This window comes from Esox lucius, chromosome 13 (assembly GCF_011004845.1).
Source record: "Esox lucius isolate fEsoLuc1 chromosome 13, fEsoLuc1.pri, whole genome shotgun sequence".
Classification (NCBI taxonomy): Eukaryota; Metazoa; Chordata; class Actinopteri; order Esociformes; family Esocidae; genus Esox; species Esox lucius.
In genome coordinates, this window is record NC_047581.1 from 25,571,180 (window position 1) to 25,597,070 (window position 25,891).

A 25,891-nucleotide genomic window follows, 5' to 3' on the forward strand; every position below is an offset into this window, starting at 1 on the left:
TCTGCTGGAGTTGGAGTCAGTTCCTCTCTGTACACAAAGTCACCCTCCTGGAGGACATGGTGGCTACATCACAGTCGTGGAGCGGGATGTGTGTATGTGTAAGTAAATATATGCGTGCCCCCGTGTGCAAGGTTGTGTGTGTGTGTGTGTGGCTATGAAGGAGCTGAGGTGTCTGGATGGCAGTCCATTAAATGAGGAGTCGTTCAGCTCTCATAATCAACTGAACAGTCCAAGGAGGGGGTTCTCAGCTGAAGCCGTTAGAGGCTTGGCCACACTGCCAATATATCTGGCACATTCAGACATCCGCACCACAGGACTCCCTGTGCCAAGACAACGCTGGAGTCACAGCGTTCCTGCTGCCCAGCTGCTGCCTGCGTAGGGGTAGGAGGCAGGAGGCTAATGTTGTTTTATTTTTAGGGAAATTGTTAATTACTGGAGGGCTTGCTCTGTGTCACGCTTGCATGGTGTGTTTGTTTTCTGTCGCAGGACTAACTAGAGGGTATTCTTCAATCAAGAGCTTAACCTGATAACCTCCTCTTGCAGTTTGTTTGCTTGAAAATGCATGACATGATGAAAGTGTACTATTTCATGATGTTAAAACGTATGCAAAACAACTTCGACGTCGAGGAATAAGACAACATTTATTAGTGTGAAATAACAATGATCAAAAGGTGTTTTTTGTTACTGATTAGTAATTATTTGTTCCTGATTAGTAGAGATTTGTTACCAATTAGTAGTGATGAGGTACTGGTTAGTACGGTGGCCTGGAAGTGCAAAACACATCAACTAATACAATTACACACACCCAATAAAAAGACTCCCCCAATAAATCAAAACACAACCACTAATAAGATAACAATAACATACACCTTCCCAAAACCTAAATGCATTCCCCCAAAATACGAAACAACATTAAGTCAAAATGGAAAGGGTAGGTACGTTTATGTTTGGGGAAGGTGTATGGTATTGGGAGTGTGTAATTGTCTTACTGGTTGTGTTTTGCGCTATTAGGGGGAGTATTTCATTGGGGTTGTGTAATTGTATTTTTGGTTATGTTTTGCACTATTGGGTGGAGTATTTTTATTCGGGGTGTTTAATTGTATTACTGGTTGTGTTTTGCACTATTGGGGGGAGTATTTTTATTTGGGGTGTGTAACTGTATTACTGGTTGTGTTTGGCAATTTTAGGCCCCCGTAGATGAGTAATTATCTGTTAACTATTAATAGTGAGTTTTAACAATTAATAGTGATTTATTATTATTTGTAGTGATGTGTTAATGATTTGTAGTGATTGGTAGTGATCTGTTACTGATTACTAATCTTCTGGTACTTAATAGTAATGATTTGTTACTGATTAGTAGTTATTTGTTAATGATTTCAGTACACATGGCAGGAGAACTGTAGAGAACGTTCTGCAACACGTGTCATGGACAGATAAATAATAGATATCAATGTGTGTAGCCAGTGGCACAAAATGGCTGGTAGGAGATGAGGTGAGCAATTCAATAAATACTCGAGTAGAACCTTTCAGGTTGCAGCATTATTTTGCCCTGGAGGAAAGGGAACATACAGTGGATGTCAGAAATATTCACCCCTCAGGACTTCTGCACATATTATAATCTGGAACTAAAATGGATTTAATTGGGGTTTTCTATCACTGATCTACACAAATTATTACATAATGTAGAAAGAAAAAAGTATATGATCTATTTTTAATTAACTGCAAAAAAAAAAGAGTCTTGATTGCATAGGAATTCACACACTACAACATAACGCAATTAAATATGCTGTGGTCCAGGCAACTGCCTTCAGAATTCACATAATTAGTAGAATAGAGTCCACCACAGTGACATTAAAGTTACATGACCTCAAATAAAATACATCTGTTTCTACAAGGCCCCAAAGAGCATATCCAAACAACAACACCATCAAGACCATAGGGATTTTAAAACATGTTCTGGAGAAAGTTCTAGAAGGACCCCAGTCAGGGTTGGGCTGTAAATACTTCACAGGGGAGAAACACAATGCACGGACACTGGACCAGGGTTCAGGGCCCAGACGGGCATTTTATTAACAAAATGAGAAGAGGGAGGGGAGGATAAGGAGGTAAGATTAAAAGCAAACTCCTAATAAGGGGAAGACTTGTGGTCTCTGGGCCGGCCTCCCAGATGCCGGCGATGGCCTTCAACCACCTTGGTCAGGCAGCATTGCTTGGTGCATTATCTCCATGTCATGTCACAGCTCCTTCCTCGGGCCCATCACTGCCACAGTGTTCAATGTCACCGGCCTATTAGCTGCGACTGTTCCGCAACCCTCTGCTCTGGAACATAGCCCCGGACTGTCCTGTCTTATTACACACACCTGTTCCCAATTTCCAAGTAATTCAGTGTATTTATGTTCCCTCTGTTTCTCCCGTCCTATGTCTAGTACTGAGATTTACAACATCTGTATGGGAGTTTAGGAAACATTGCTGGTTAGACTACAGACTGATGTGCTTTGTCGGTTTTTTCGGATATATGCCTGTTAAAACCGTTTCTGTTTAAAAGTTTGCTGCTTTTTAGCAGCCTCTTTGTTTTGTATAAGTGCTGCTACATGCACAGCCAATTTCTGTTCAGGAATAAATATTCCTGCACCGAAAACCGTGGGCCTGGATCCTTCCTTTGTGTCCTCCCTGACAGACGGCTTCGGCCCCAAACCATTCCTTGGGAGCAGTTAAATGTCTCCCGTGATGAGGTCCCAATGGGAGGTAGCTGTGCGAGGGCGGGCAAGGCCCTGCTGACTAACCCCTGGAAGATTCCGGAAGCTGCCAGCTGTTTTGGTGGCCAAGTTTCAGAACAAGTCACGGCTATACTGGCATGCTGGGACACTCTTCAGGCTCTGCCGAGGTGCTCGGTGGGCTCTGTCAGGGCCTTGGGATCCTTGTCAGGCTCTGCCGGGGCCTTGAGACCATTGTCGGGCTCTGCTGGGGCCCTGGGACCCTCATCGTGCTCTGCTGGGGCCTTGGGACTCTGCTGGAATGCTGGGGCCTTCGTCGAGCCTTGCCAGGTACGTTAGCTAGGTATGTATCTACTAACTAGGAACCTAACGGCTACAATTATTTCTATAATGGCAGAAGTAATATTATGATTTACATAGTCACGGTTAAATATTGACAGTAGAATATGCGTGACAGACTTCTTCTCTGCATCACAATGACTAAACAGCGAACTCAGGTAAGACAAAAGGAAGATGGAGGAGTAATTTAGTAAACAGCTGGTGCTTGACTATTAATGCTTGACTGAAGCTTTTGCTTGTCTGAGTTGGTAGGCTGCACTTATATACCCCTAAAATGATGCTTGCACTAAGACTGCACTCAAGACGTTGTGTCCACATCCAGTGTCTGGATTCCTTCTGGTGATTTTATTAAGGGAAACAGAAATCAGTATTTTCACCAAAATGTAAATTGAGCAACTAAAGGTGGAAAAATCCTAAATCACTTCTACTCAAACCATAAAAATGGATAAAAAGCCACGTCCCACCGTCCCTTCGGCACATCTGACCACAACTAAAATGTTCCGCTTTCTGGCCTCAGCAAAAACCAAAGTAGGAAATGCCAGTGATGTGCTCAATAAGGAAGTGGTTTGATGAAGATCCTCCTAAACTACAGGACTATTTCAAGAATGACTGGATAATGACTGAAAAAAACAGTTAACGAGTTAATCACAGCAGTCGCTGGCTTTAAAAATGCATCAATGCCGCTGTCCAAATAGTGACCATATTTAAATATCCAAACAAGCATTAAATTAAAATAAATACTACACAGCTTAAAGGCCAGAGCTAAATCAGATTGCTTTCAAGAAATCCTGCTATTACATCTGACAGGCCATAAAACTGTAAAAGTGTCAGTACTATGCTACCTTTGAATGCTACTACGACCTGACGCTTGTCAAATGCAAACCATCATAAACTACAAAAGGACACTCAGCTGAAAGCTTCAATACAAGCCTTTCCATGCTCGTGTCAAGGCAAGTAACAAAGAACCATACTTTTAGCACCTGCTCTTCCGGACGGACGACTATCCTCAGTGGCTGATATGAGTACAGCCTTTAAACATGTTAACATTCACAAGGCCCCAGGACCAGACGGAATTACAGGGCGTGTCCTCTGAGCAGGGACAGAGCAGCTGGCAGGCGATTTCATGGCCCCATCATCAGGGATGCTCTGGACCCACTCCAATTCGCACACTGCCCCAACAGATCTAACACTGACGTAATCTCCATTGCACTCATCCACCTGGACAGACGGGAATACTGTGTATAAATGCATTCCATCAACTAACACTCAGTGTTCAACAGCATAACACCCTTCAAGCTCATCACCAAGCTCAGGACCCTGGGACAGAACACCTCCCTACGCACGTGGATCCTAGCCAAGCTCGGGACCCTGGGACCGAACACCTCCCTACGCACGTGGATCGTAGACATCCTGTCAGGCCGGCTGTGGGTGTCAAGGGGAGGGCAACAACACGAACTCAACATGTGGGGCCCCTCAGGGGTCCGTGCTTCCCTGCCTCCCGTACTCCCCTTTCAGCCGTGATTTCGTGGCGCACGAGAACACCGTAACCAAGTTTCCTGGTGACACGTCGTTGGTTAAGCAGAGTTGGAGACGATGTGGCCTGTGGAGCTGTCGTCAGGGACCCGGCGGTGGGGTGGCAGGACAACTATCTCAACACAAAGGGACCTGTGGACCACGTGAGATGTTGGCGTGAGGTCACCCCCGCTCACCTCGACAATGCTGATGTGGAGTGGCTAGACAGCTTCAAGGTCCTTGGTGTCCACATCACCAATAAACTTTTTTACGACCAATACAAGAAAACATTTTAAATCTCCATGCAGTGGAGAAAACTATGATTATTGCTTGAGCGTGCATCTTTAAAATGGCGGCGCAAAATGGAACTGCAGAGTACGTGAGAGGAGAGGCGTTAATGAAATAGACCTTAAATTGAATACCTTGAGGGATAGGTTTGAAATTGGATCTTTGATTAAAAATCACTCATGGCCGGCAGTAATGCAGAGAGACGGGGTCAGGCCTAAAGACTCATTTACCACTCCGGCTTACACCATCTGAAGCATTTAAGGGCTGTTTTAAAGCAATTAAAAAGGCATGAAAAGCTACTGATTTCCTATTAAGAGGACAATTGAGAAAGGCTAAGTTTTTCTTTTCTACCAGATGTTATCGAGATCATAAAGAATCTACTTGACATAGGTAAAACAGGTCAGCTAAAATAAATTGTGTATTCTTTGTTTGTTATTCTTTACACCCTCTGTAAAGCTGACTGGGGGCTCAGAATAGGAGCTATATATTCTGATGGAGAGAGGAATGGGATGGACCAATGGAGGCAGGTAGAAGACAGCAGGTGACTCCTGAAAAGCTGGCCTATTTAAATAGGATTAATGGGGTGCTGGATGTCGCCCCGGCACAGTCCCCATGCCCCCCCCCCCCACACACACACACACACACACAGAGGAAAGAGGTCGGTGACATGAGTGACTTCCCAGGCCTTGGGAGGCCCAGCAAGGTTTTTCAAAGCATAGTCACAGCCAGCTCGGATTTCTCACACGTCGATGCAATGGCTATCATTTCTGCAATCCCAGAAGTGTCTGAGGTAACAGGAAGGCCTGTGGCAAGGCTGCCTGGGACGAGACACAGCCCCCGACACTGTTATGAACACAAGTTATTGCTGTGCACAACCAAAATGGAATTGATGTTCAGTGTTCCATGCTCTCACATTTATCCATCCGTGGCTATTTGACGGCAACGAATGGGGGATTGGATGCTTGACAGTCGAATGTAGGTGTGTGGTCGGTGGCCAGGTAGATGCAGGATGTGTCCATCAATGATTGATTACCTACCATCCCAATAACAGAAAAACTGGTCTGTCAAAACAGAAGGACAGATCCTTTCAGTGATTATGAGAATATAAATCCTAGGCAGATGTGCTCCATGTCTCCACAGTGCCGCCTTAACACAAACACGTACAATCAATCACCAGCAGCAGAAGCCTGTCTAAAGGGTCCTTGAACAACTCTCCGCCTACCATTTGGCCTTGTGTGCAGCAGGGCATGTTTGCTGAAAGTGAAAGGCGGCGCCGACTCACCTTGTCTTGCGGTCTTGAAGTTAAAAGACTGGAAGCCCCCGGTAAGTGCAGACGGGTCGATGACGTCAACGCCGTAGTCGCTCTGGTTCCTCCTGTACAGCATGACGGCCACCACAAGGACAGCCACCGCTATGACCCCAGCACCCAGCCCAGAGTACAGAGCCACATCGTTGGAGCTGTTCATACCTGGTACACCCACGCACACGGACAAAAAACAAAAAATATCATCAATGGATGCTTGCTTACTGTGAGCAACATATTAAAATTATGCAAGAAGCTCAACAAAGATACACTACAGATACAATGAAGAGGAGAATGAAAGAATGGTGATGGTATAGATTATAGTCACATTCTGGGGCATCTGAAACCGTTATTAAAATTACATCTACAGTGTATTGTCTTTGATGTTTTTGCTGGGGGCTTTTTGAAGAGGAGGAAATTCATTTCTGTGTAAAGCAATCCTGGCGATGATTTAAGTGCTCACCTAACAGGCTCATCTTCCTATGCTACATTATACACCGCAGAGAGGAACCAAACAAATTCAGTTAACAGTTAGGTGTGAGGGGTCTAACAGCTTTCTGATGACTAGTCTATATCCAATCAACCTAATGGAACATAAACTACATAGTATGACTAAATGGTCAATGTCCAACAGCGAGAGGAAATTATCAGAGGCAAATTAATTTAGAGTAGCCCCGTTAGCATGATCACACACCAGATGTCTGTCTTCCCCTTCTCCAACGCCACTGAATCATTTGACCCAGAATGCATTGCACACCCAGGCACCAACCACCCATGCACACAATAAGTGAGTGAGCCTGTCAGCCTAATTATGTCTGATAATAATCACTGCTGAGGCTCCAGTCAAGGTAGCACCTGACAATCATTTCAGGAGGTGTCAGACGGTATGAAAGAGAGAGAGAGCATCTGAGCTGAGACCCATCAGGGGAATACAAGTGAGGACACACTGCAAATTGGTCAAATGAGCTCGTTTGCAATAATTACACTCCATTAATCCCCTACAATATAGCACATGTTCAGCTGTCACAACCGATCAATCTCTCGCCTCAATCCGAGTAAGAGAGCACACCGTGATCTCACACTTGTGAAAAGTGGACAGCTGAGTGACAGAGTGTTGGAAGGTAACCAAATAAGTCGTGGTAATAGCAGTGCACTTTAAAAAATTAATAATACTACTTATCGGATTATGGTTTGTGAACTCTTTTTTTTTTTATGTTCCTACCTAACAAACTCGGTAGATAAGTAGTGTTTATAAACTAGTGTTGAAGAGACAAGAAATGCAGAAAGGAAGAACTCACTTTGAGGTCTAACATCATGCAGCAGCTTTCCATCTGCAAAGACAGAGAGACAGAAGAGAGAGAGAGAGAGCGAGAGAGAGACAGGTGATTAAACACCAGCCCTGACTCTGTCCCAAATTGCACCCTATTCCCTTTGTGTAATGCACTGCTACACCACAAAAGCAATGCTCTATAAAGGGCAAAGGTTGCTATTTGGGACACATCCAAAGCCAGGTGATTAAACGCCAACCCTGTCTGAGTGGGGAATCCTACTTCTGCTCTTTGTGTCTGACTCACATCATGAGCTATGCCAATGCAGACACACACTGCCTGGATAATGATGCATAGACTCATTAGCAGACTCATATCCACGTGGATTGAAGTAGCAAGGGAAGAGATTGGCAAGTACAATGACCATTACTTACAATCAATACAAGGAGGGAAAGAAAATGTCTATTTTTTCGGGGAAATTGTTTGCTTGCCAATGGAAAACGGAAGATTACTGATGCTTCTTTTGTGCCAATCTAGAGCAAAATACCAATCATACCTTATAAAACATACGACTGGCACTTTTTTCCACTTCAGAGAGTGTTTGCGTTTTTAAGATCTCCTTTTAATTAGTTACAAAGTTAATGGTCCCTAAATTTCCATCAGAGACCCTATTCTGACAATGCAAACACGGGGACTAGTTAACAATAGATCCAATTGTGTCAGTTAATATTTATTTCAAAACCTCTCTTTAATCTGATTTCTATTCAACACTTTAGTGTGAGTAAAGTAATTGTTGGATGAAAAATATCCCAACAGGCCTAATGGAATTAGCAAATTTGTTGGTAAACATTCCAAGTGGTTTTTCTGTCCTTTTTTATTTTATTACATTTTCTCCCCCTCCCAATTTCATGATGTTTAATTCCCGGTCATGATCTTCCCACTTGGTGGGAACTCCACAAAAGATGTGGGATGGAAGATCGAAATATGTTTCCCAAACGTGTTTCCCAGGCATATCACGCCAAGCCATTTTATCACCCTGCTTACTCAAGCCAGAAACCTTTAGCTGGTAAATGCAGTCTGAGTTGAGGCATTCACCAACTATGCATCCAAAATTGTTTCCAAATCACCTGACCTTAAAGTAGTGGCTAGAGTAGTACTTGGCAAGGCAGTCCGACTATATAGCTGTTCCCCCTGCAAAGCAGCGACTTAGGAGACTGCGCCAAGCAGGGCCTAACAAGATTGACAACAAAAAATAAGGTGAGCATAAAATAAATTGTGATAAATGGTTGTGGAAAATACAAATATTGACAGGACAACCATTAACTAAACCTGGAGTAATGTGATGATCTGTTGACTGGTCCGTTCACTATGATAGGAAATGGGCATAAGAAAGTTAACACAACGCATATGTGCTGACTAATGCTGAACAACAGAAAATAGATAAGATGTGGTGGCCATTACTGATAGACCCCACACACCCTGTCCATTCATCCTGTCCATACCTCCTGCTAGGAGCTGTCAACGTGACTGTTACAGGCTCTATGGATAGGCTCATTGACCATAGGTTAGAACCTACCATACAATGGTCTTTTGTAGGATAGACCTTTCTGATTGGAGGGTATTGGACCGTGTAATGGTTAGTGACCATTGACCGCCTCCCATGTGTCCTGGCATAAAATACTGTGTTAATTGTGTAATTATTGGAGAGAACATGTAAGAAATATGGAAGGTCAACATCATAGACTCATGCTGAATGTCCCTCCCATGACTTTCGGTTGCATTCATTTTGTTCATGGTTCAAAAATGGACAGAATCTTCCCATAGGCTTGTCTTGCCACATTATATCTGAGCTGTTGGCTAAAGCACACACACGTGGCAAGACCAGATTAGGTGCACCTGCAGTAATTTGTGGGAAAACCATCCATAGAATAGAACATTTGATGGATATAAACTAAAAATGACCTTTTATGTGAAATCTGGTGGAAACACATCACCATCTTGAAGCAGATTTTTAGGCTACACGCTCGTGACACAGGGGGGATGTTTCGCCTGAACACCACAAGAGGGATTACCATAGTTGTATCATGTGCTGAGAGCTCCGGCTATGTGGAATTCATTACATCGTGTGCATTTGTCCCGAAAATCCTACAGTGGCCAGCTGTTCGGATGTGTTATGACAGGTCATTTTGTGATAAAGCTTATGGAGATGATAGAGAAAGTTAAGACGGCAATGTGGAAAAGAAAGCAACCAACAAGAGAGCACACTTACTCTGGGTACACATTCCACCAGTGCAATTCTCTGTGGCATCGCCGGGCCCCTCGCACATCTTCCCTCTGTGCCTGGGTGGCGGGTTGTTGCAGTCCCTCCTACGCTGTCGCTCGCACTGCACACTGCACACTGTCCAGTCGCTCCACTCCTCCCAGCCACCGTCGACTGCAGGTGGAGAAGGGAACACACGGACAGAAGGTGAGGTGATAGTCCATTTCCAAGAGCCTTTAGTCTACATTAACCCTTGGGTCCTTCTCCCATAATGGGATCCCTCGTTCGTCTCTCTGTCGTTTCCGCTCACTCCGCAGAACGTGAAATCAACCGAAGGCCCCTGATGTACCGTGCATGTTAATCCTTAGGTTCCTCTGTCGCGTGTGTCATTTGATCTAGGAGGAACCCATCATGCTCAGATAAACTAATATTGGTAGACCATATGGTGCCGAAAGTGATTTCTTGGCAGCACTTCCCGGAGAACATAATCCGTCTCCCTGCAAAAGCTCTGGAGAAGAAGGCAATTTCTTTTGTAATGTTCCATGAGTTCTATAAGCCCTCTGCACTGCAGTCTTTCAGTGTTTCAGTGTTCTTCTCAACTAATTTAAATGCAAATGACTGTATATGTGTGTATATGTTGCAGAGATTACAGAGTATTTTGGGATTGACCAATGTTAGTGCATACATTGTGTCCTCTCCAGATAGCTGCTTCCCTAAGCGGTACATTCTCTCTCTTGTGATTGGCTTAAGAAGAAACAGTTCATGTGTTCTGTGAAAATTCACAGTAGGACCAAGAACTGTGAATTAAACAAAATATTGTCTGATGCAGAAAGAGATACAGAGAATGAATTCAGACCACCAAGGAAGTAACACGGCAGTAACAACATATGAACAATAAAAAAGACTGCATGTCACACACAGCCAGCTGTTGGTTTCTCATAGTCATAATACTGTATGCCTGACACATCAGGCTTTTATATAATTTAATCATAAAGTTGAGCATACTATATGGAGGTCCTCAAAAGTCAAATTGCTTTGCACTTTGGACTTTCACAGATCCTGGTTTTTAAAAGTTAACTAACTGGATGCATTATAAATGTATACAGAATATTCAATGAAATGCATAGCAATAGAATAAACAGATATGGTGAAGCATGGACTTGAATGGAAACTCTTGTTCGATTCATTATATAGCATTTTTATGCACGACATCCAATATGATAGGCAGTCCAGATAGTAAACTTATGAAAATAAACAGGTTTTAAATGAAAAAAACGGACTGACCACTTCAAAAAGTATTTTAATAATGTCATCTTCCAAGATCTTGATGGTCTAATGAGGCAAAGTCTAATCACCAGGTTTACTGCACTAAATAAGGCATGGCTTACTTGGACAGAGGGAATTACAGGTGATCTTCTGCACTGACATGCCCTCGCAGAAAGCCCCTCCATTGAGTGGGGCAGGGTTGGTACAGGTACGGGAGCGTTTCTGGACGCCCCGTCCACAGGGCACATTACAGGAAGACCACTCCGTCCACAGCGACCAACCGCCGTTGACTACCGAGAGAGACGGGATGAGAGAGAATGGGGGGTAACAGAGACATGGGTTTAAGAGAGGACGACGACGAGAGGACAGGGATGAGACAGACATGGGGTGAGAGAGAGATGGGGCGAGGGGACGGTTACAGTGAGTTCGGGGTGAGACAGAGATGGAGGTGGCATAGATGAGGTGAGAGAGAGATTGGGTGAGAGAGATGGGGGGGGGGAGGAAAGAGATCTCATTGACATTTTTGACATTTAGCTGAAGTTCTTATCAAGAGTGACTTACACGTTTAATAGCTGTAGTACTTTACACAAATACATGTATGTTACAGACGGGAGGACACATGAGCCAGTTATGTCATTAGAGAATGTAGCCAGGACACTGGGGTTAACATCGCTATTACCTATGGCAGAGCCATGGGATCTTTAGTGACCGCAGAATGTTCCACCCAAAAGACAGCACCCCACGCAGGGCAATGTCCCCCTCCCTGCCCTGGAGCATTGGGATTGACAAGGAATCACTCTGCTTAGATTCAGAGATGAGACAGAAGTGGTGCTTTGTGATTCACTAACCAATTTATAATTCTGAAAACATGTAGGTTTAAGTTTACTTTAAAAAAGTCAAAGGTTATCAAGGAATGGAGGAAATGTGTGAATAAATCTTCTCCAATTCCATGTCATTGAGCAAATGATTTTTACAAGGTGGAATCCATAAATAAATATGTAAACATGTTCAAAATGTAGCTAGTTCTAGAATGAAAGTTACCCAAATTTCTCTACATTTTGGTGATATCCAATTACATTTATGACCTTGTCTCATTGGAGCAAATCTATGAGCTTGAGGGAGATTGAACCATTATGCATCTGTTTTTACACTGGTCGCTTTACCAGGAGGTCTGTCAAACCAAAGCATCAGAGAGGAACGCTTCCTCAATTAAAAACCTCAATTTAGCTTGCGGCCTTCCGACCCTGAGTCACCAGAGCTTTAAAGTTCAAAGAAATCCATGCCCCCAATGACTCCCCCCTTTCTAGGCATTGATGGTCAAAAATTATACATCATCTCATGGAACTCCCAGCAACTGGCTGACAAGTGGCACAGTCAAGGTTTGTGTCATTTGTGTAAAAAGTCTTGTTAAAATTTTGGTACTGATATTATAAATGTTTATGTATCAGAAAAAGAAAATAAATCTATGAGTGTATTTTATGGTTCATATACATTTTCTGGTACCTCTGAAAGATTTTGTCATCTTTAAATTTTTGTAAAATCGGTACTTGTATGAGATTTGTGCCACTAAAATGTAAATCCTAATATTTGGAAATGTCCACAGACTTTTTAAAGGGTATGGAAACCAATACGTAATTTTGTAATTACGTGAGCTTTCCCTTTAAATTAAGGGATAAACAAAACTAAGAAAAAAATTGTTAAGATAAATTCATTTAAATAGGCCACTGCAAATTCATTGAATTGGGCACTTTAAGTCAGAATGAATAGAGGTGGTTTGGTTGAGTAGTCAAACACTGTGGTCTGATTTGTTTTCTCTATAATCTGGAAACATGAAGGCAGAATGTTTGTGAGTGCTACCCAAGCTTTAGTCGCTGCATCGCTCCAAGGCCTCTGGCAAATGCATAATTAATAAGCAACAGACTCCTTTAAATGAGATTAAGACACAGTAGTGTGTGCCCTTTCATGAAATACCATTTGATTTCAAAGTGGAGGCAGTCAATTGACTCTGAATAATATTTATAAATATATATATATATATATATATATGTATTGTTCTTAACAAAAACACTGAGATTTGTCTATTAATCAAATATGTGGGGTCTGATCTGAGGCACGTTTAACAGTCCAGACTGGATTCCCAAACACAGATTAATTATACTTAGTTCTAGATTCAAAAGCATGCTCATTGGAGACCGCTTTTTCTACGACACAGCTTAATCTCTGTCTGGGAAATCGTCCCTACCAGAAACACATGCAGCTAGTGGATCTGCCCTGGAAACTGAGCCTTACCGAAAACCACCACAGTGGCTGTGGCACTGCGTCTCTTGGCCACGATGTTGCTAGCCAGGCATGTGTAGTTTCCGGAGTCAGACAGACGTGCCTCGCTGATGATGAGATTGTGGTCAGCTCGCGTGTCAATGTTTTCATCAGTCATGGAGCTCACTAGCTCTTCGTTCTTCAACCACTCCACCTGCCAATGAGACAGGGAGAGACAGAGTCAGAGAGAGGGAGAGAGGGTATGCATGTGACACCGTTATTACAGAATCATTACAGCACCACACCCGCGTAACCACACCGCATCACCCAACAACATGACCGCAGCCATTAGCCAGTCAGAGAGCCATAACCAATTACCGGCAATAGAGACGCAGTCAGGAAAACAAATTATGAATTACAAACTTAGTGATGCTTAACGGCTCCTTCCCTGGAACATGGAGCTGCATCACTGCTTTTAGCAAATTGCACATTCACACTTTGTTGGAACAGGGCAGGTTGCAGACTGGAGTTATAGCCTGATAGATTTAATACTTATTGCACGGCACGCATGCGCACACACACACACACACACACACACAGAGACCCACACACACAGACACACCCACATGCAAGGGCCATTCTGATACAGAACCTACAGTATCTGACTTCACTGAAGACTATACCGTATGATCTACAAAGAGGAGAACTGGGAAAGCCTTTCTTCCTTCACTTAAAACAATGCTTGGAAAACACCTTCAATGGATTCCAAATTCCAAAGCACAATTAAGATACTATTTACATATATATATATATATATATATATATATATATATATATATATAGAGAGAGAGAGAGAGAGAGAGAGAAAGAGAGAGAGTTGTTTAATCCATGTAATTTTCTTGATGAGATATACAGCAATTAGAAAAGTTGTCCCACCTGGACTGTCACAGGCCCTGCCACAGGCATCCCAACGCCTTTTGTGGCACTTTAGCAATATACTGGCTGAAGGAAAGCACTCAGAACTCTGTTACACATGTTACCCTATTCCTATATATATATATATATATATATGTAGTACATGTATACGTAAGTGGGAAAGGACTGGGAATCGCCTCTAATGTCTCATTAAAACAATCTGCCACTGGATGAGAGCCGACTGCGGTACGCGGCGGTGGCATAAGAGTGTTTTCCTCTTTATGTATTTATTTCAATTTCATCAGGGGAGATATGCAAGTTGAAAGAGGCAATTAAGCACAATCCGCCCGGCCCTCACTGCTGAGCTGTAGGACCTGCTCTATATTCCCGTGCTGTCGCCTGCTAACAGCCTTGATGATATGATGAAAAGATAAACCCGGCACAAACGGAAGGAAGAAGGAGAAAAAAGTTTAAGTTTAGCCCTGTAAGTGTGTGGTGAAGGATGTGAAAGATGAATTGCCTAATTGGCACATTTGTTTAAATTAGGAGGCGGTCATCAATGTTATGGAGAGCACAGATCCAGGGCAACAGCGACATGAGGGCGTCCTGTCATTTTATTACCGTGGTGATTGAGCCGACGCAGTGAAGGTCACTCCTCCAGGCCCAAACTGCGTGACCCAGGAAGGCTGGGACCCAGGGGTATTGTGGGTAGGGCAGGACCTCTAATCTCCTGGAGCAGAGAGGAGCCTGAAACGTGGGTGGTTGGCTGACAGTAGAGTCTTATAAATAAGTCTCATGACTGTGACGTGTTTTGTCGTTTTGTTTGGACCCCAAAAAGATTATAGCGAATAAAGATAAGGATAAAATCAGGGGGAGTGAGTGCGTGAGAGAGACCTAGGGGGGGGGGGGGGGGTCCTGCTGACACAGGACAGCAGTGAAAATACTGATACATGTATTGCAATGGAGCCATGAGAGTGTGCAGCTTTTCTTTTCTGGCTGACACTGACTCCAGTGACACTACTGGATGACTGTGTCATTCTTACTCTCCCGGGCTCTCACGCTAGTTTCAAGGTGATGCACTACAGGGCCTGAACAGGTAACAGCACAGAAATGTTGAGTCATCGTGTCATGGCTGATTCTCTGAGGCGATCACAGGATGTGTCCTAAATGGCACACTATTCCCTATTAGTGCATCACTAGTGACCACAGCCTATCAAATAGGGTAACATTTGTAACGGAGTTCTGAGTGCTTTCCTTCAGCCAGTCTATGCTAAAGTGCCACAGAAGGCGCTGGGATGCCTGTGGCAGGGCCTGTGACAGTACGGGTGGGACAACTTTTCTAATTGCTGTATATCTCATCAAGACAATTACATGGATTAAACAACTCTGACAGACAAGCCCCAGGGAGATGCCATGGAGTCCCACTGAACACTGTGTTTCCAATACCGCCGCCAAGTGTGTGAGTCCTCGGCACACGAGCGCGCGCCCACAGATTGAGCCAAATCATAAGGCTTTGAACTTTCGTGCGCCCTTTGTGTGTTGATATCTTTGTGAACCCTGGCATACATACATTCAAGCAGATGCACAGAGAAAGGCAAGGTGGTGTCATAGCTATCTTCACCGCTGCTGTGTTCGCCGCTCGGGAGGTTAATCAAAAAAAGATAGGGAACACAAAGCAGGGCTGTGTAGCCCGCCCGCCTCCCTGTTGCTTCCCAAAATGCCACCTCTCCTCCCCTGAGCAGCATGGCAGCAGCACAATACCGTTCCACCCAGATCTGTCTTATCTTAGGGAAATAAATAGAGGGAGCAGTGGGCACTGCCTGACTCGGCTGGGGAATGTAATTGCTTGGCTTAATGATTACGCTCATCATTTGCTGTCTTGGAGTGCTCGCTCCGAACTGTGACGGACAGAACAGAGGGAGCAGGGCTTAGGAATTAGAAGGAGACACATGAGGGCACAGGTGGGGTGGTGCTATCGGACAGCTATATTTTACTTAGCAGCTATACAAGTATAGAGTACATTTCCCATGAGAAAATCATAGCCTCACCCATTTACATTTATTACCTTTGGCCGACGTGAGCAGCGACAAGTCTGTGTAACTTGGCAGAACTTTAAAGTAAGGAAATTATATGTGGAATGCGATAGCCGTTTTGTTCACCACAATGGAATAACACGGATTATAACAAGCTGTCTTTGGTGCCTTTTGTTCAGTTTACATTCGATTAGCTCAATTAGTCGAAAGCAGTAATACACAGCAGCATGTCACTGTTATCCCCTCTGTGATTTCGAATGCTTTTCTTGATCTGTTCATTTGTGACAAATTCCATTAGAAACCCTTGCGTGATCACCTTGTGTGACTGCATCCCAGCTGGCTCAGTGCAACCCAGGCCCTGGTCAATATTGTTAGACAGTGGGGAATAGGGTGCAATTTGAGGCCGGAAATTTACTAGTTCTCTGTGTCATGGCCCCAGTTCCCATTTCTGAGTGGGTTCAGCGCATTCCATCTCACTGGGTCTTTCATTTTATTTCCATAAATTAAGTGTGGTGGATTGTAATTTGGCTGTTCATTTCACACTTTCCTTTCAGATAATCCTGGAATGGGACTCATTATGCAGCTTGAAAGTACACCGATGGTGGCTCACTTCAAAATGTTTAGAAACTTAAACCGTATTCACACTTCTTATTCAACCACTCATAAATCCAATACTTCTGTAATACAAGAGTAGATGTGTCACAATGAATAAAAAAAAGACCTCCAAAATACCATAGTCAATTCTTTCTCACACATTTTTATTTAGTTAACTTAGCTCAAACAGCACGTCTTGAGTAATGAATTACTATCATTGTTGGTAGTCAGTTAGTGCATTCATTAAGAAAGCTAGGTGTGACAAACTCACAATGCATTAATAGTAACTACTAAGTGAAGTAGCTATCAGTAAAGTCAACACTAAAAAAATATGTAAATAGGACACTTTGCTTGCTCTTTACTCCAGCACATTTGCAATGTCTGCAGATATCTAAATGTTAAATAAATAGGGTCTGGGGAGCGTACTGAAATGTGAAATAAATGCCAACCGGCTTGTTTTCCAAACAACTTTCAAAACTGCCTCACTTGAAAATGTGTGCCTGAACAAATTTGGAGAGAAAAGTGAGATGAGCCAAGTTGAGAGCAGCGCAATAACTCGAGAGCTACGCTTCTCTTACTGTTCCAGAGCTAGGAGACACACTCAGCTTCTCCCAAAGTGTCAGGCACAGACTTATATAAGTAGTCTCAGCCACAATGATGCAAAATTGATCCAATTCTGACTCACTCAAGTCTCATTAGCTTGCTTCGACATCATTGCTGACCAAATACGTTTCCGAAAACGTTCCTCCAGAGGAATGTTTACAGTGTAGCCAAACCACCAACTCACACTCTACAGCTTCAAGGGGACCAAGAAAGAGCAGAAGCCAGCCATCCTGCCTGCCAAAGGCTCCCAGAAACCACACACCACCAGAACAATTGGAGTTGCAATCTTAATATTTCAAGCAGAGTAGGTGGGCACTGTAAGTTGGAATGTGTGAATGCCTGCTCTGTGTTCTACATTATTCATTCTGTCTCTTTTAGCTGGGCTCATCTGTGTTGACAAAAGCCTGGAGGGGAGATTCTGGGCTGTTATTCGGGATCCTCCTATTTCTAAGCCCCCACTGTGTTTTAATTCAAGGGGACCAGGACTGCCAACTAAATGACACCCTGTTCCCCAGTTTTGACCAAGGGGGGCGAGTGCACTAGTTTGGACCAAGGACCACAAGGTTTGGACTGAAAGAAGTGCACTACATGGGCAGTTGGGTGCCATTTAAGACACACACCAGGCTGGCATAACCCCGCCATACTCTCCATGCTGAATCATTCATAACACACAGGTTGCCCACAGCAACAATCCACTCAAACCCACACCGACACTGCAGAGCTTTCTTATTCCCTATTTTTCTAAGATATATTTTCAGGCCTTTTCATGCTTTTATTGAATATAGAAAGATAGAGAAGCTTTTGCTGAAAGAGCATTGGGATGGATTCAAAGCCATGTTGCAGCGTACATCTGTGCTTCAGGCAGCCGCTCGGACTCCTGGGCTACTCCAGGCCACACAGCTTTGTTTTTAGAGGTGCATCTGATGACAACAACAACAACATCAACAACAACAACAAAATTCATCATTAAAAAAAATCACAGAATAGTGTATGAGTACCACTGACATGGAACAGTCAGGGATGAAATAATCTTTAAAGGAAACAAGTCCAATCTCTCAACAGCCTGGGGTGTCTTCCTGCACAGAGGCCTCATCCTGTCCGAGGGGTGTTATGTGTGAAGGGGCGAGGAGCTGGGGTCTTACCTCCGCCGTAGGCACTCCCTCTGGGGGGCGGCAGTGCAGCACGATCATCCCTTTGATTGGCACCTCCTTTCCCTGGGGGTCCTGCTCGAAGTTCTTCCTCAGGTCTGTGTGAGGAGATAACACCCCGCTGTCAGTCCGTGCCATGTCCAGCCTGCCCTCAATCTCACCATCACTAACAGCACTTGCCACTGCCACTCTCCCTGCCTTGCCCTGCCCTTGATATAGACACAGCATCAACCTTGGGAACCATGCGGTGGTCCCCTTTCCTGTCTGCTGGTTCCCAAGGTCATTTGGAGGACAGAGTGCCCTGGTGAATGAGTACATGTATTCATGTATAATGTCCCCGTGAAACTTTATGGTAGGTATACTGTAGCGTGGAACATGCTGTTTTAGTTTTTTTCTCTTGGTTGCACATTTGCTTTCAATTCATTGACTCATGCAGTGCAGTTTTGGCCATTAGCTGTTATTTGAGACTCTGGTACTAACACAGAAATATAAGGAGATTAATTGGCTTAGAAATATTAACCCCGGCAATTTCACTCGTAAAATCATGGCATCTCTCCAAATGAGGGAGTACAGGGACACGCGTTCAACTTTTGGAGGGTAGTGTTTTCCAATATTGGTGGTTCTGAGGATCTAAAAGGAGAGCATGCTTTTGTTCTGGCTGTTGCACTAAAGGCTGTGTCACACTGCAGTGATTGTAGGCCTTGCAAACCACTTGGCGTTCGTCTTCCATCCGATTGCTGACTCCCGTCATGCTGTGTTTCGATGACAACCCACAACTAGCGTGTCATGCTTACAGTCTTGTCTTGTTGAACTGCTAGTTGCTAGCTCTGAGCTAATCAGAAAATATAAGAAATTGCTAGTAAAAGTCAATAGCAAGAAGATTTCTTGCCTGCTCACAAACTGATCTTCTACACAGCGCTCTCTTCTATGAAGTAATCATTGTAAAAGGGACAACAGCTAATTGGGACAAGGTGCTAATTCCTCTCGTATCTGAGCTCAAACCAATCATCTATGTGTGCCTGAGTCTTAAGACACCAGATTAAGCTAAAGGCTTGATGATGAGTCGATGATTTGATTTGTTGAAATAAGTATGGAAGGTCTAAAGCAAAAACAAATTTGTGCACCCCTTTAGGTCTCCAAGAACAGGATATTCAAAAGGTGCTACAGTTATGTAGGAAACTCACATGCTATGTGGACAGTGGCTTTGCGGCTCTTGGAGGTACCCAGGTGGCTCCAGGCCACACACAGACACCAGTAATCCTCTGGACCGTGGAAGTCCTCCACCTGCTGCCGGGACACGTTGATCAGTACCTCACGCACCTTCAGACCTGATGGGGGAATGAAACAGCCATTAAGTGGTGTTACTGTACGGATCAAGCAATATTTAGAAATACTATACTAACAATGTACGAGGAACATTTACGGGACCTCTGCTGCTCAGGGGAGGGGGATGGGATTTGATGAAATATTCTGAAAGACTTCCTGTAGTAAGGATCGATGGTTTCCCAAGCTTTAAAAATGACACATTATAGGGTGAGGTGACACTGTTCTAATCAGTTTGTTCTTAATGCTATTCCCGTCTCCCTTTACGCTGAGTATTGAAAATGGATCACAGATTAAAGAGCCTCACAGGACCCTCTTCTGGGATTCTATGTTGTGTCTGATTTCAAATACTGCTAACAAGAAAAAGCGCTGCCTAGAGCAACATCCTCGCCACTAACAAGCTTCACACAAGACTTGCTTAACAAGAAAACTCTAGTATGTACAGTACCTTGGTAGAATAACCAAGGAATAAGGCCAGAGGGGGCGTGGTGCATGGACAATATACCATTGCTAAATGAGTAGTGCCTGGTTAAAGCACTTAGCTGTGGTATTTTGGCCATGCACAGATCTTGAAATTCCCACCACAATGCCTGATTGTTGGGAAAGTTCTTTTCATAGTAGGAAGTGTTGGGTTTTTGCCAAACAAAGCAATTTTGATTGTGACCAAAAATGACTATTGTGGACTCATCTGTCCGGAAAATATAGTTCCAGATAGGTTTATCTAGGTGGTCTCAGGCAAGGTTACAATAAGCAGTTTCATACTTTTTTGACAGCAGACGCTTTCCTAGCAACCCTCCCATGAATTCCATTTCGAATCAGTGTTCTTATTGTAGAAGTATGCAAAGTAACCTGAGATGTAACAAGGGGGGTCTGCAAAAGTCCAGATATTAATGTTGTGGTTGGCATTTACCTGATTTATAATTTTTCTTGTGGCTCTTGGGGATATTTTTGAACATTATTTGCCTCACAATGGACTGATGGAGCTCAAATCATTTTATGGTTGTATAGTCTTCGCCAGACTGATGTGCTCTCACTTTCCTCTTTCTTATATACTCTGAGATCTCCTTTCCTCTCTGCATGGTTTGTTTTGCAACACCATATTGATCAGGTTTTTTGTCGCTATTATCAAAGTACTGCCCAAAAGCTTTCCTAAATACAAAATGGTCCTGATTAAATAGAAATTTCATGGTGAACACTAAATAAATTTATAATTGCACAAAGGATTCATATACTTTCAAGCAGCACTGCATATCATAAACCCACACAGTACCTTACCGGTATTACAAACAAAGTAATTAGAACAGTAAGCATATTTTATGTGTGATTTCTGTGGTTTATGGTTTAATATATGACAGCTTTCAGCCAATCAGCATGTAGAGCTCCACCACTCGGTTTGTGATAATACATATACCATAGTGACACAAGCACAGATCCCACAATGCAAACGCTCATACGCAGCACATTTTTAGAACAAGCACATTAAAGTGTGTCTGTACAAATAGACTCTCCCGATTCTGAAATCCTCTTAGCTGCGCAGCGCAAAACTCCCTAGCTGAAATCTTTGCAGAGCTGTCACATAGTTCTGAATTGGTAAAGGCTTCAATTTTTAATCTGAGTCATGGGCTTAGGGACCTGTCATGGGTGTTTTCTTTCCTCCTTTTCAGAGCTTCGATAGCCTGCAGGCTTCCCAAATGCAGGATTAAAGAAAAGATGCAATGTGTAGGGCTTTGGACAGAAAAATACCAATCTTTGCTTTACAATGCCACCCTATTCCCTATAAGATACACTACTATCTTCAAAAGCAATACACTACTATGTTGGAAGGTAGTGCACTATATTGGAAATAGAGTGCCATTTTGGACATACCCTAAGACTAACAACACGCCTCCCCTTCTCATCTCCTGCACACAACTACATTTTCAGCCTAATCTGACATGCTTGTCGGGAAATTACAACAACACACCAAAGGCACAGCATGCACTGCATTTCAGAGTCCTGAATAAACAACAATTAAACTCCACACTAAATAGCACCCCAAACCATGGATGGGTGGATTAATGCCATTACCTCTAGGTGAAAATACAGGAAAAGATTCAAGAGACACTTTCATGGACAGCTATCTAGGAAAACTCAGCACCCACAGCCAAATGAGCTATATAAGCACAGGCTCTGAGGACAGACTAGTCTATGAATGATGCTAACATATACATCTGGCTGCCTTTTAAGTCTCCAAACAGACATTAGAGCAAAATTGTTGTTGGAACTTGGTCACCTGCTGTCCTCTAAACAAATTCAAATTCAGCTGAACGGTTTTGTTGAAACTCAGGATAAAAACTGTTTATTAAAGGACATCTCTGTAGACATGATTATATCCTTATGGAGATGTAGATTGTGTAAAAGTTCTCCATTTATACAGCATGCCACATGGAGCATGCCGCTGGAGATAAACCAAAATCACTACAGCCAACCAGCACTTCACAGTCACAATGTGTAGTGAGACACAAACATAATTCATAATTCCCCTGCAGAGATAAGGCAATTGACAGTGTATGGGGTGAAGAGACAGGAGAGAAAATCATGACTAATGACGGCACATAATCAACCCAAAAAGAAACACTGTGGGTAATATGCTAATGGAAGCTAGCAGGTCCTTCTCTATGTAGTGGTGGAGAGGAACATTTCCTTGAGGTCTAACTGTCCACGACAGGTGCTTTACCTAAGAGACAGACCAGAGCTTTGGTACTTTGTCATGTGTCACCTCTATTTACAGGCAGAACACTGTCGACAGGACATTAAACTTTTTGATTTCTTCCACACTACTCTTTTTTTTTTTTATCTAAGTGGCTTTCCAAGTGACAAAGCCATCCAAAAGCAGTTATAAAAAGAAAGAATTGGGCCATGGCTATTGGCTGAAAAGCATGAAATAGGAATTAAAGTTAGGGTGGTGGGTGAGCCTTGCCTGAAGTCTTAAACAGAAATCCTCCATTGCATTGTTGTTCTCTACATTTCAGTAATTTAGCAGATGCGCCCTTTAAAACAATAAAAATGTTTATCAATTAGCAGACTAGTTCTTTGAAATTATTTAGCAGACTAGTCCTTTTAAGTCATTTAGCAGACTAGCCCTTTAGAAATCATTTAGCAGACTAGTCTTTTTAGGTAATAGACTAGACTTTTAAAGTCATTTAGCAGACTAGTTCCTCACTGCAAGAAATGTCTTAACAAAATAAGAAAATGTAACTATATCTGAGCACATATTTGCTTAAAATAAGTAAAATAATCTTCCCATGGAATAAGACAGATTACTTGATATTCAAGGCATATCTTCTAAAACCAAGCAGTATTATCTAATATAACTTTAGTTTAAGAAAAATGTACCTCTTATATTAAGGATGGTTAGATTTCTAACCTGAAAACAAGATATATATATATTTATTTTTGACAGTGTTTAGAAATAATTTAACAGACTTGTCCTTTTAAGTCATTTGGCAGACACCTGAGTAACTTAAAGTTTGTGCATTCGTCTGAAGACAGCCAGACGGGACAACCACACAATACAATATTAGTAAGTACACCTTACTCAACGAAGTTGCTATCAGCAAAGTGAGAGCCAGAAGGAAGGGAAGAAAAAATAAAATGAATAATACGAGGAATTGCCAGCATTGGTATACAAAGGCAACGGCGGAGAGGGATGAGAGTGACGGGGGGGCTGGAGACTTATTTTAGATACTCTTTAAAAAGGTAGCGTTTTAGATGTTTTTGGACAGTGGGCAGAGACTCTGCTGTTCTAGCTTCAAGGGAAGGAGAGGCAGTTCCCCGTGCTGCTCAGTAGGCAGGCACCATGGTTTTGTAGTAGATTCAACTAGAAGCCAGTGGAGTGTAGGGAGTGTGGTGACATTGGAAGGTTGAACACCAGGTGGGCTGCAGAATTCTGAATAAGTTGCTGGGATTTGGTGGATCATGCGGGGAGCCCTACCAACGGTGAGTTGCCGTAGTCCAGGCATGAGACAACGAGGGCCTGGATATGTACTTACGCCATTTCCTGCATGAGATAAGGACTTTCGCAACGAATGTGGCCGTGCATGAACGTGCAGAAGTCACTGCCTTGATGTCAGGGTCAGACCATGTATCTTTGCATTATGGGAGACAGGTACAACAGAGTTGTCAACCGTAATGGAGAGTTCCTGGAGCAGAGGGGCCATCACCCAGAGGAGGAGGTGAAATGTTGTAGAAAACAGAAATCCATGGTTGGATACTCTCTACCAAATAATCAGTATCAAAAGTATCTAAGCCAGTAGTTTCAAAATCTTTCTTTAACGCTTCACTTCCTGGGACCTACAGTAGACCCAAAGGAGGTACCCTGATCCAGATTCCTTGCAGAGAAGAAACGGACGTCCAGGGCCTATGCGTGTGTGAGCCTAGTTGGAAGGGACAAAGCAAGGCTAATCTGTTCCCCCCATGGCTTCTCTACTGTATGTTGCCTTGCCATGGCTCAGCTTATTGAGATGGACAGGAGGAAGAGCATAAGGACAGCCAGCATCCCACTTCTGATCTGTCAACCAACCAACAGATCTTTTTGCCAGAGATGATCAAATGAGGACGAGTCCCAAACGGCATCCTATACATCGCACTAGATTTTTCCAGAGCCCACAGATGATGCAAACCAACTAACTAATGCAACAGCTGCATGTGTCTGCCAAGGATTAGGAAACAACCTACAAGTATGTACTGGAAGAATGCATGCAAGATTCCCAAAAAGCTTGTATTAATTGGAAAGTAACGTTTTGTATTTTAATTTCAGAAGGCTTATATCCTATTGATAAAGCATGTGAAATCTGGAACAAAGAAATATCTGTATAGCGGCAAAAGGCTAGCGTTGGCTTAGACATTCATAATATAAAATGTTATCTGTAGTATTTCAAACCACCACTGTTCCCATCTATGCCTGCCTCCTACTCTCCTGCGGGTCTGGGTCTTCCCTGCGGTGCATTTGGAAAGAAGCCTTTTGACTGAGCCGCACGTCATTTCCACTGCTTCTCCGCCTGCACAGTGTGCTAGCATGTTGATGTCTTCTCTGTGCCTGCTCACGGCCTTGAACACAACATCCCACCCTCAAAGAGACAGTTGCTGGTCTCTGTCAAAGCACGTGTCTCTGCCTCCTGCTAAAGCGGTGCACAGGGGACACACTAAAGGGTTCAGGGTTAGCAAAGAAAATGTGTGTGGAAAGCTAGCTGCTTAATATACATTTTGAACACAGAGAAATCACAGCATAGGGTGATATATCTTACCATATCTTACCGCAAAATATTCATTAACAATATCCACCTCGTTAAAGAGTTCTGATTTGTTATATTTGATCTGGTGTTAAGACGGTTTATCCCAGTTGTAAGAATTTAGCTGTTATGTATAGTGAACAAATATGTTGAGGGATTGAGGGAGTTGAAGTTTGTTCAGTTTTATTGGAAGTATGTAGCACAGATGTCATCAGATGAACATTCCAGTACCTTCTCACTGTAAAGATGGTTGCTAACTAGCCTATACATTAAAGGGAGTGTCCAGACTTCACAGATAACGTTTCCACGAGAACCCCCATGCCAGATGATCAATGTAAACATTCCACATTCCTGAGGTTGGCAGAGCGTGACCTACTGAGAGTGAATCTAAACACAGATGTTTCTGTTGTTCTCATTATCTTGGCACGTTTAACTTCTCATGAAACATACATTCATATAGTCATAATACAATTAGAATACTAAAGATTCCACACAGTCAACTAAGCCACCCGAGAGTAATGTAGAAACTTTGATCAGATTGAGGAAATGACAGTTGCCCCTGAAGAAACAGCATTATCACATTAATGTCAAACTCAGTCCAGCTCATTTCCCCAATCTTCAGCTAACAACAGGTAATGACCCAAAAACAACCAAACAGGAAGAAGGATCACAAAAGGCTGGCACTGCTTATTTTTAAACACAAAACAATGACGGGGCATATGTGTGCGTGCACACACAAGCGCTTCAATGCTGCTAGACTAAAGACTGCTTGGCACATGGTTTTCCTACATTTGGGGAC

At 43.1% G+C, this 25,891-nt stretch overlaps 1 protein-coding gene across 4 annotated transcripts in view; it reads right to left on the reverse strand.

Moving 5' to 3' along the window:
• Positions 1-25,891, reverse strand: part of unc5db (unc-5 netrin receptor Db) — a 201,690-nt gene that overhangs the window by 37,072 nt on the left and 138,727 nt on the right. For 3 of the 4 annotated variants that reach the window (XM_010876659.4, XM_010876657.4, XM_020052799.2), the window contains exons 3-9: positions 19,684-19,827; positions 18,494-18,597; positions 13,240-13,420; positions 11,073-11,240; positions 9,694-9,858; positions 7,455-7,487; positions 6,136-6,321 (exon numbers count right to left, since the gene is read on the reverse strand). In XM_010876659.4, coding sequence (XP_010874961.1) covers positions 6,136-6,321; positions 7,455-7,487; positions 9,694-9,858; positions 11,073-11,240; positions 13,240-13,420; positions 18,494-18,597; positions 19,684-19,827 — 981 coding nt within the window. The remainder of the gene's footprint in view (positions 1-6,135; positions 6,322-7,454; positions 7,488-9,693; positions 9,859-11,072; positions 11,241-13,239; positions 13,421-18,493; positions 18,598-19,683; positions 19,828-25,891) is intronic. The other variant, XM_010876658.4, reaches the window with a different exon arrangement.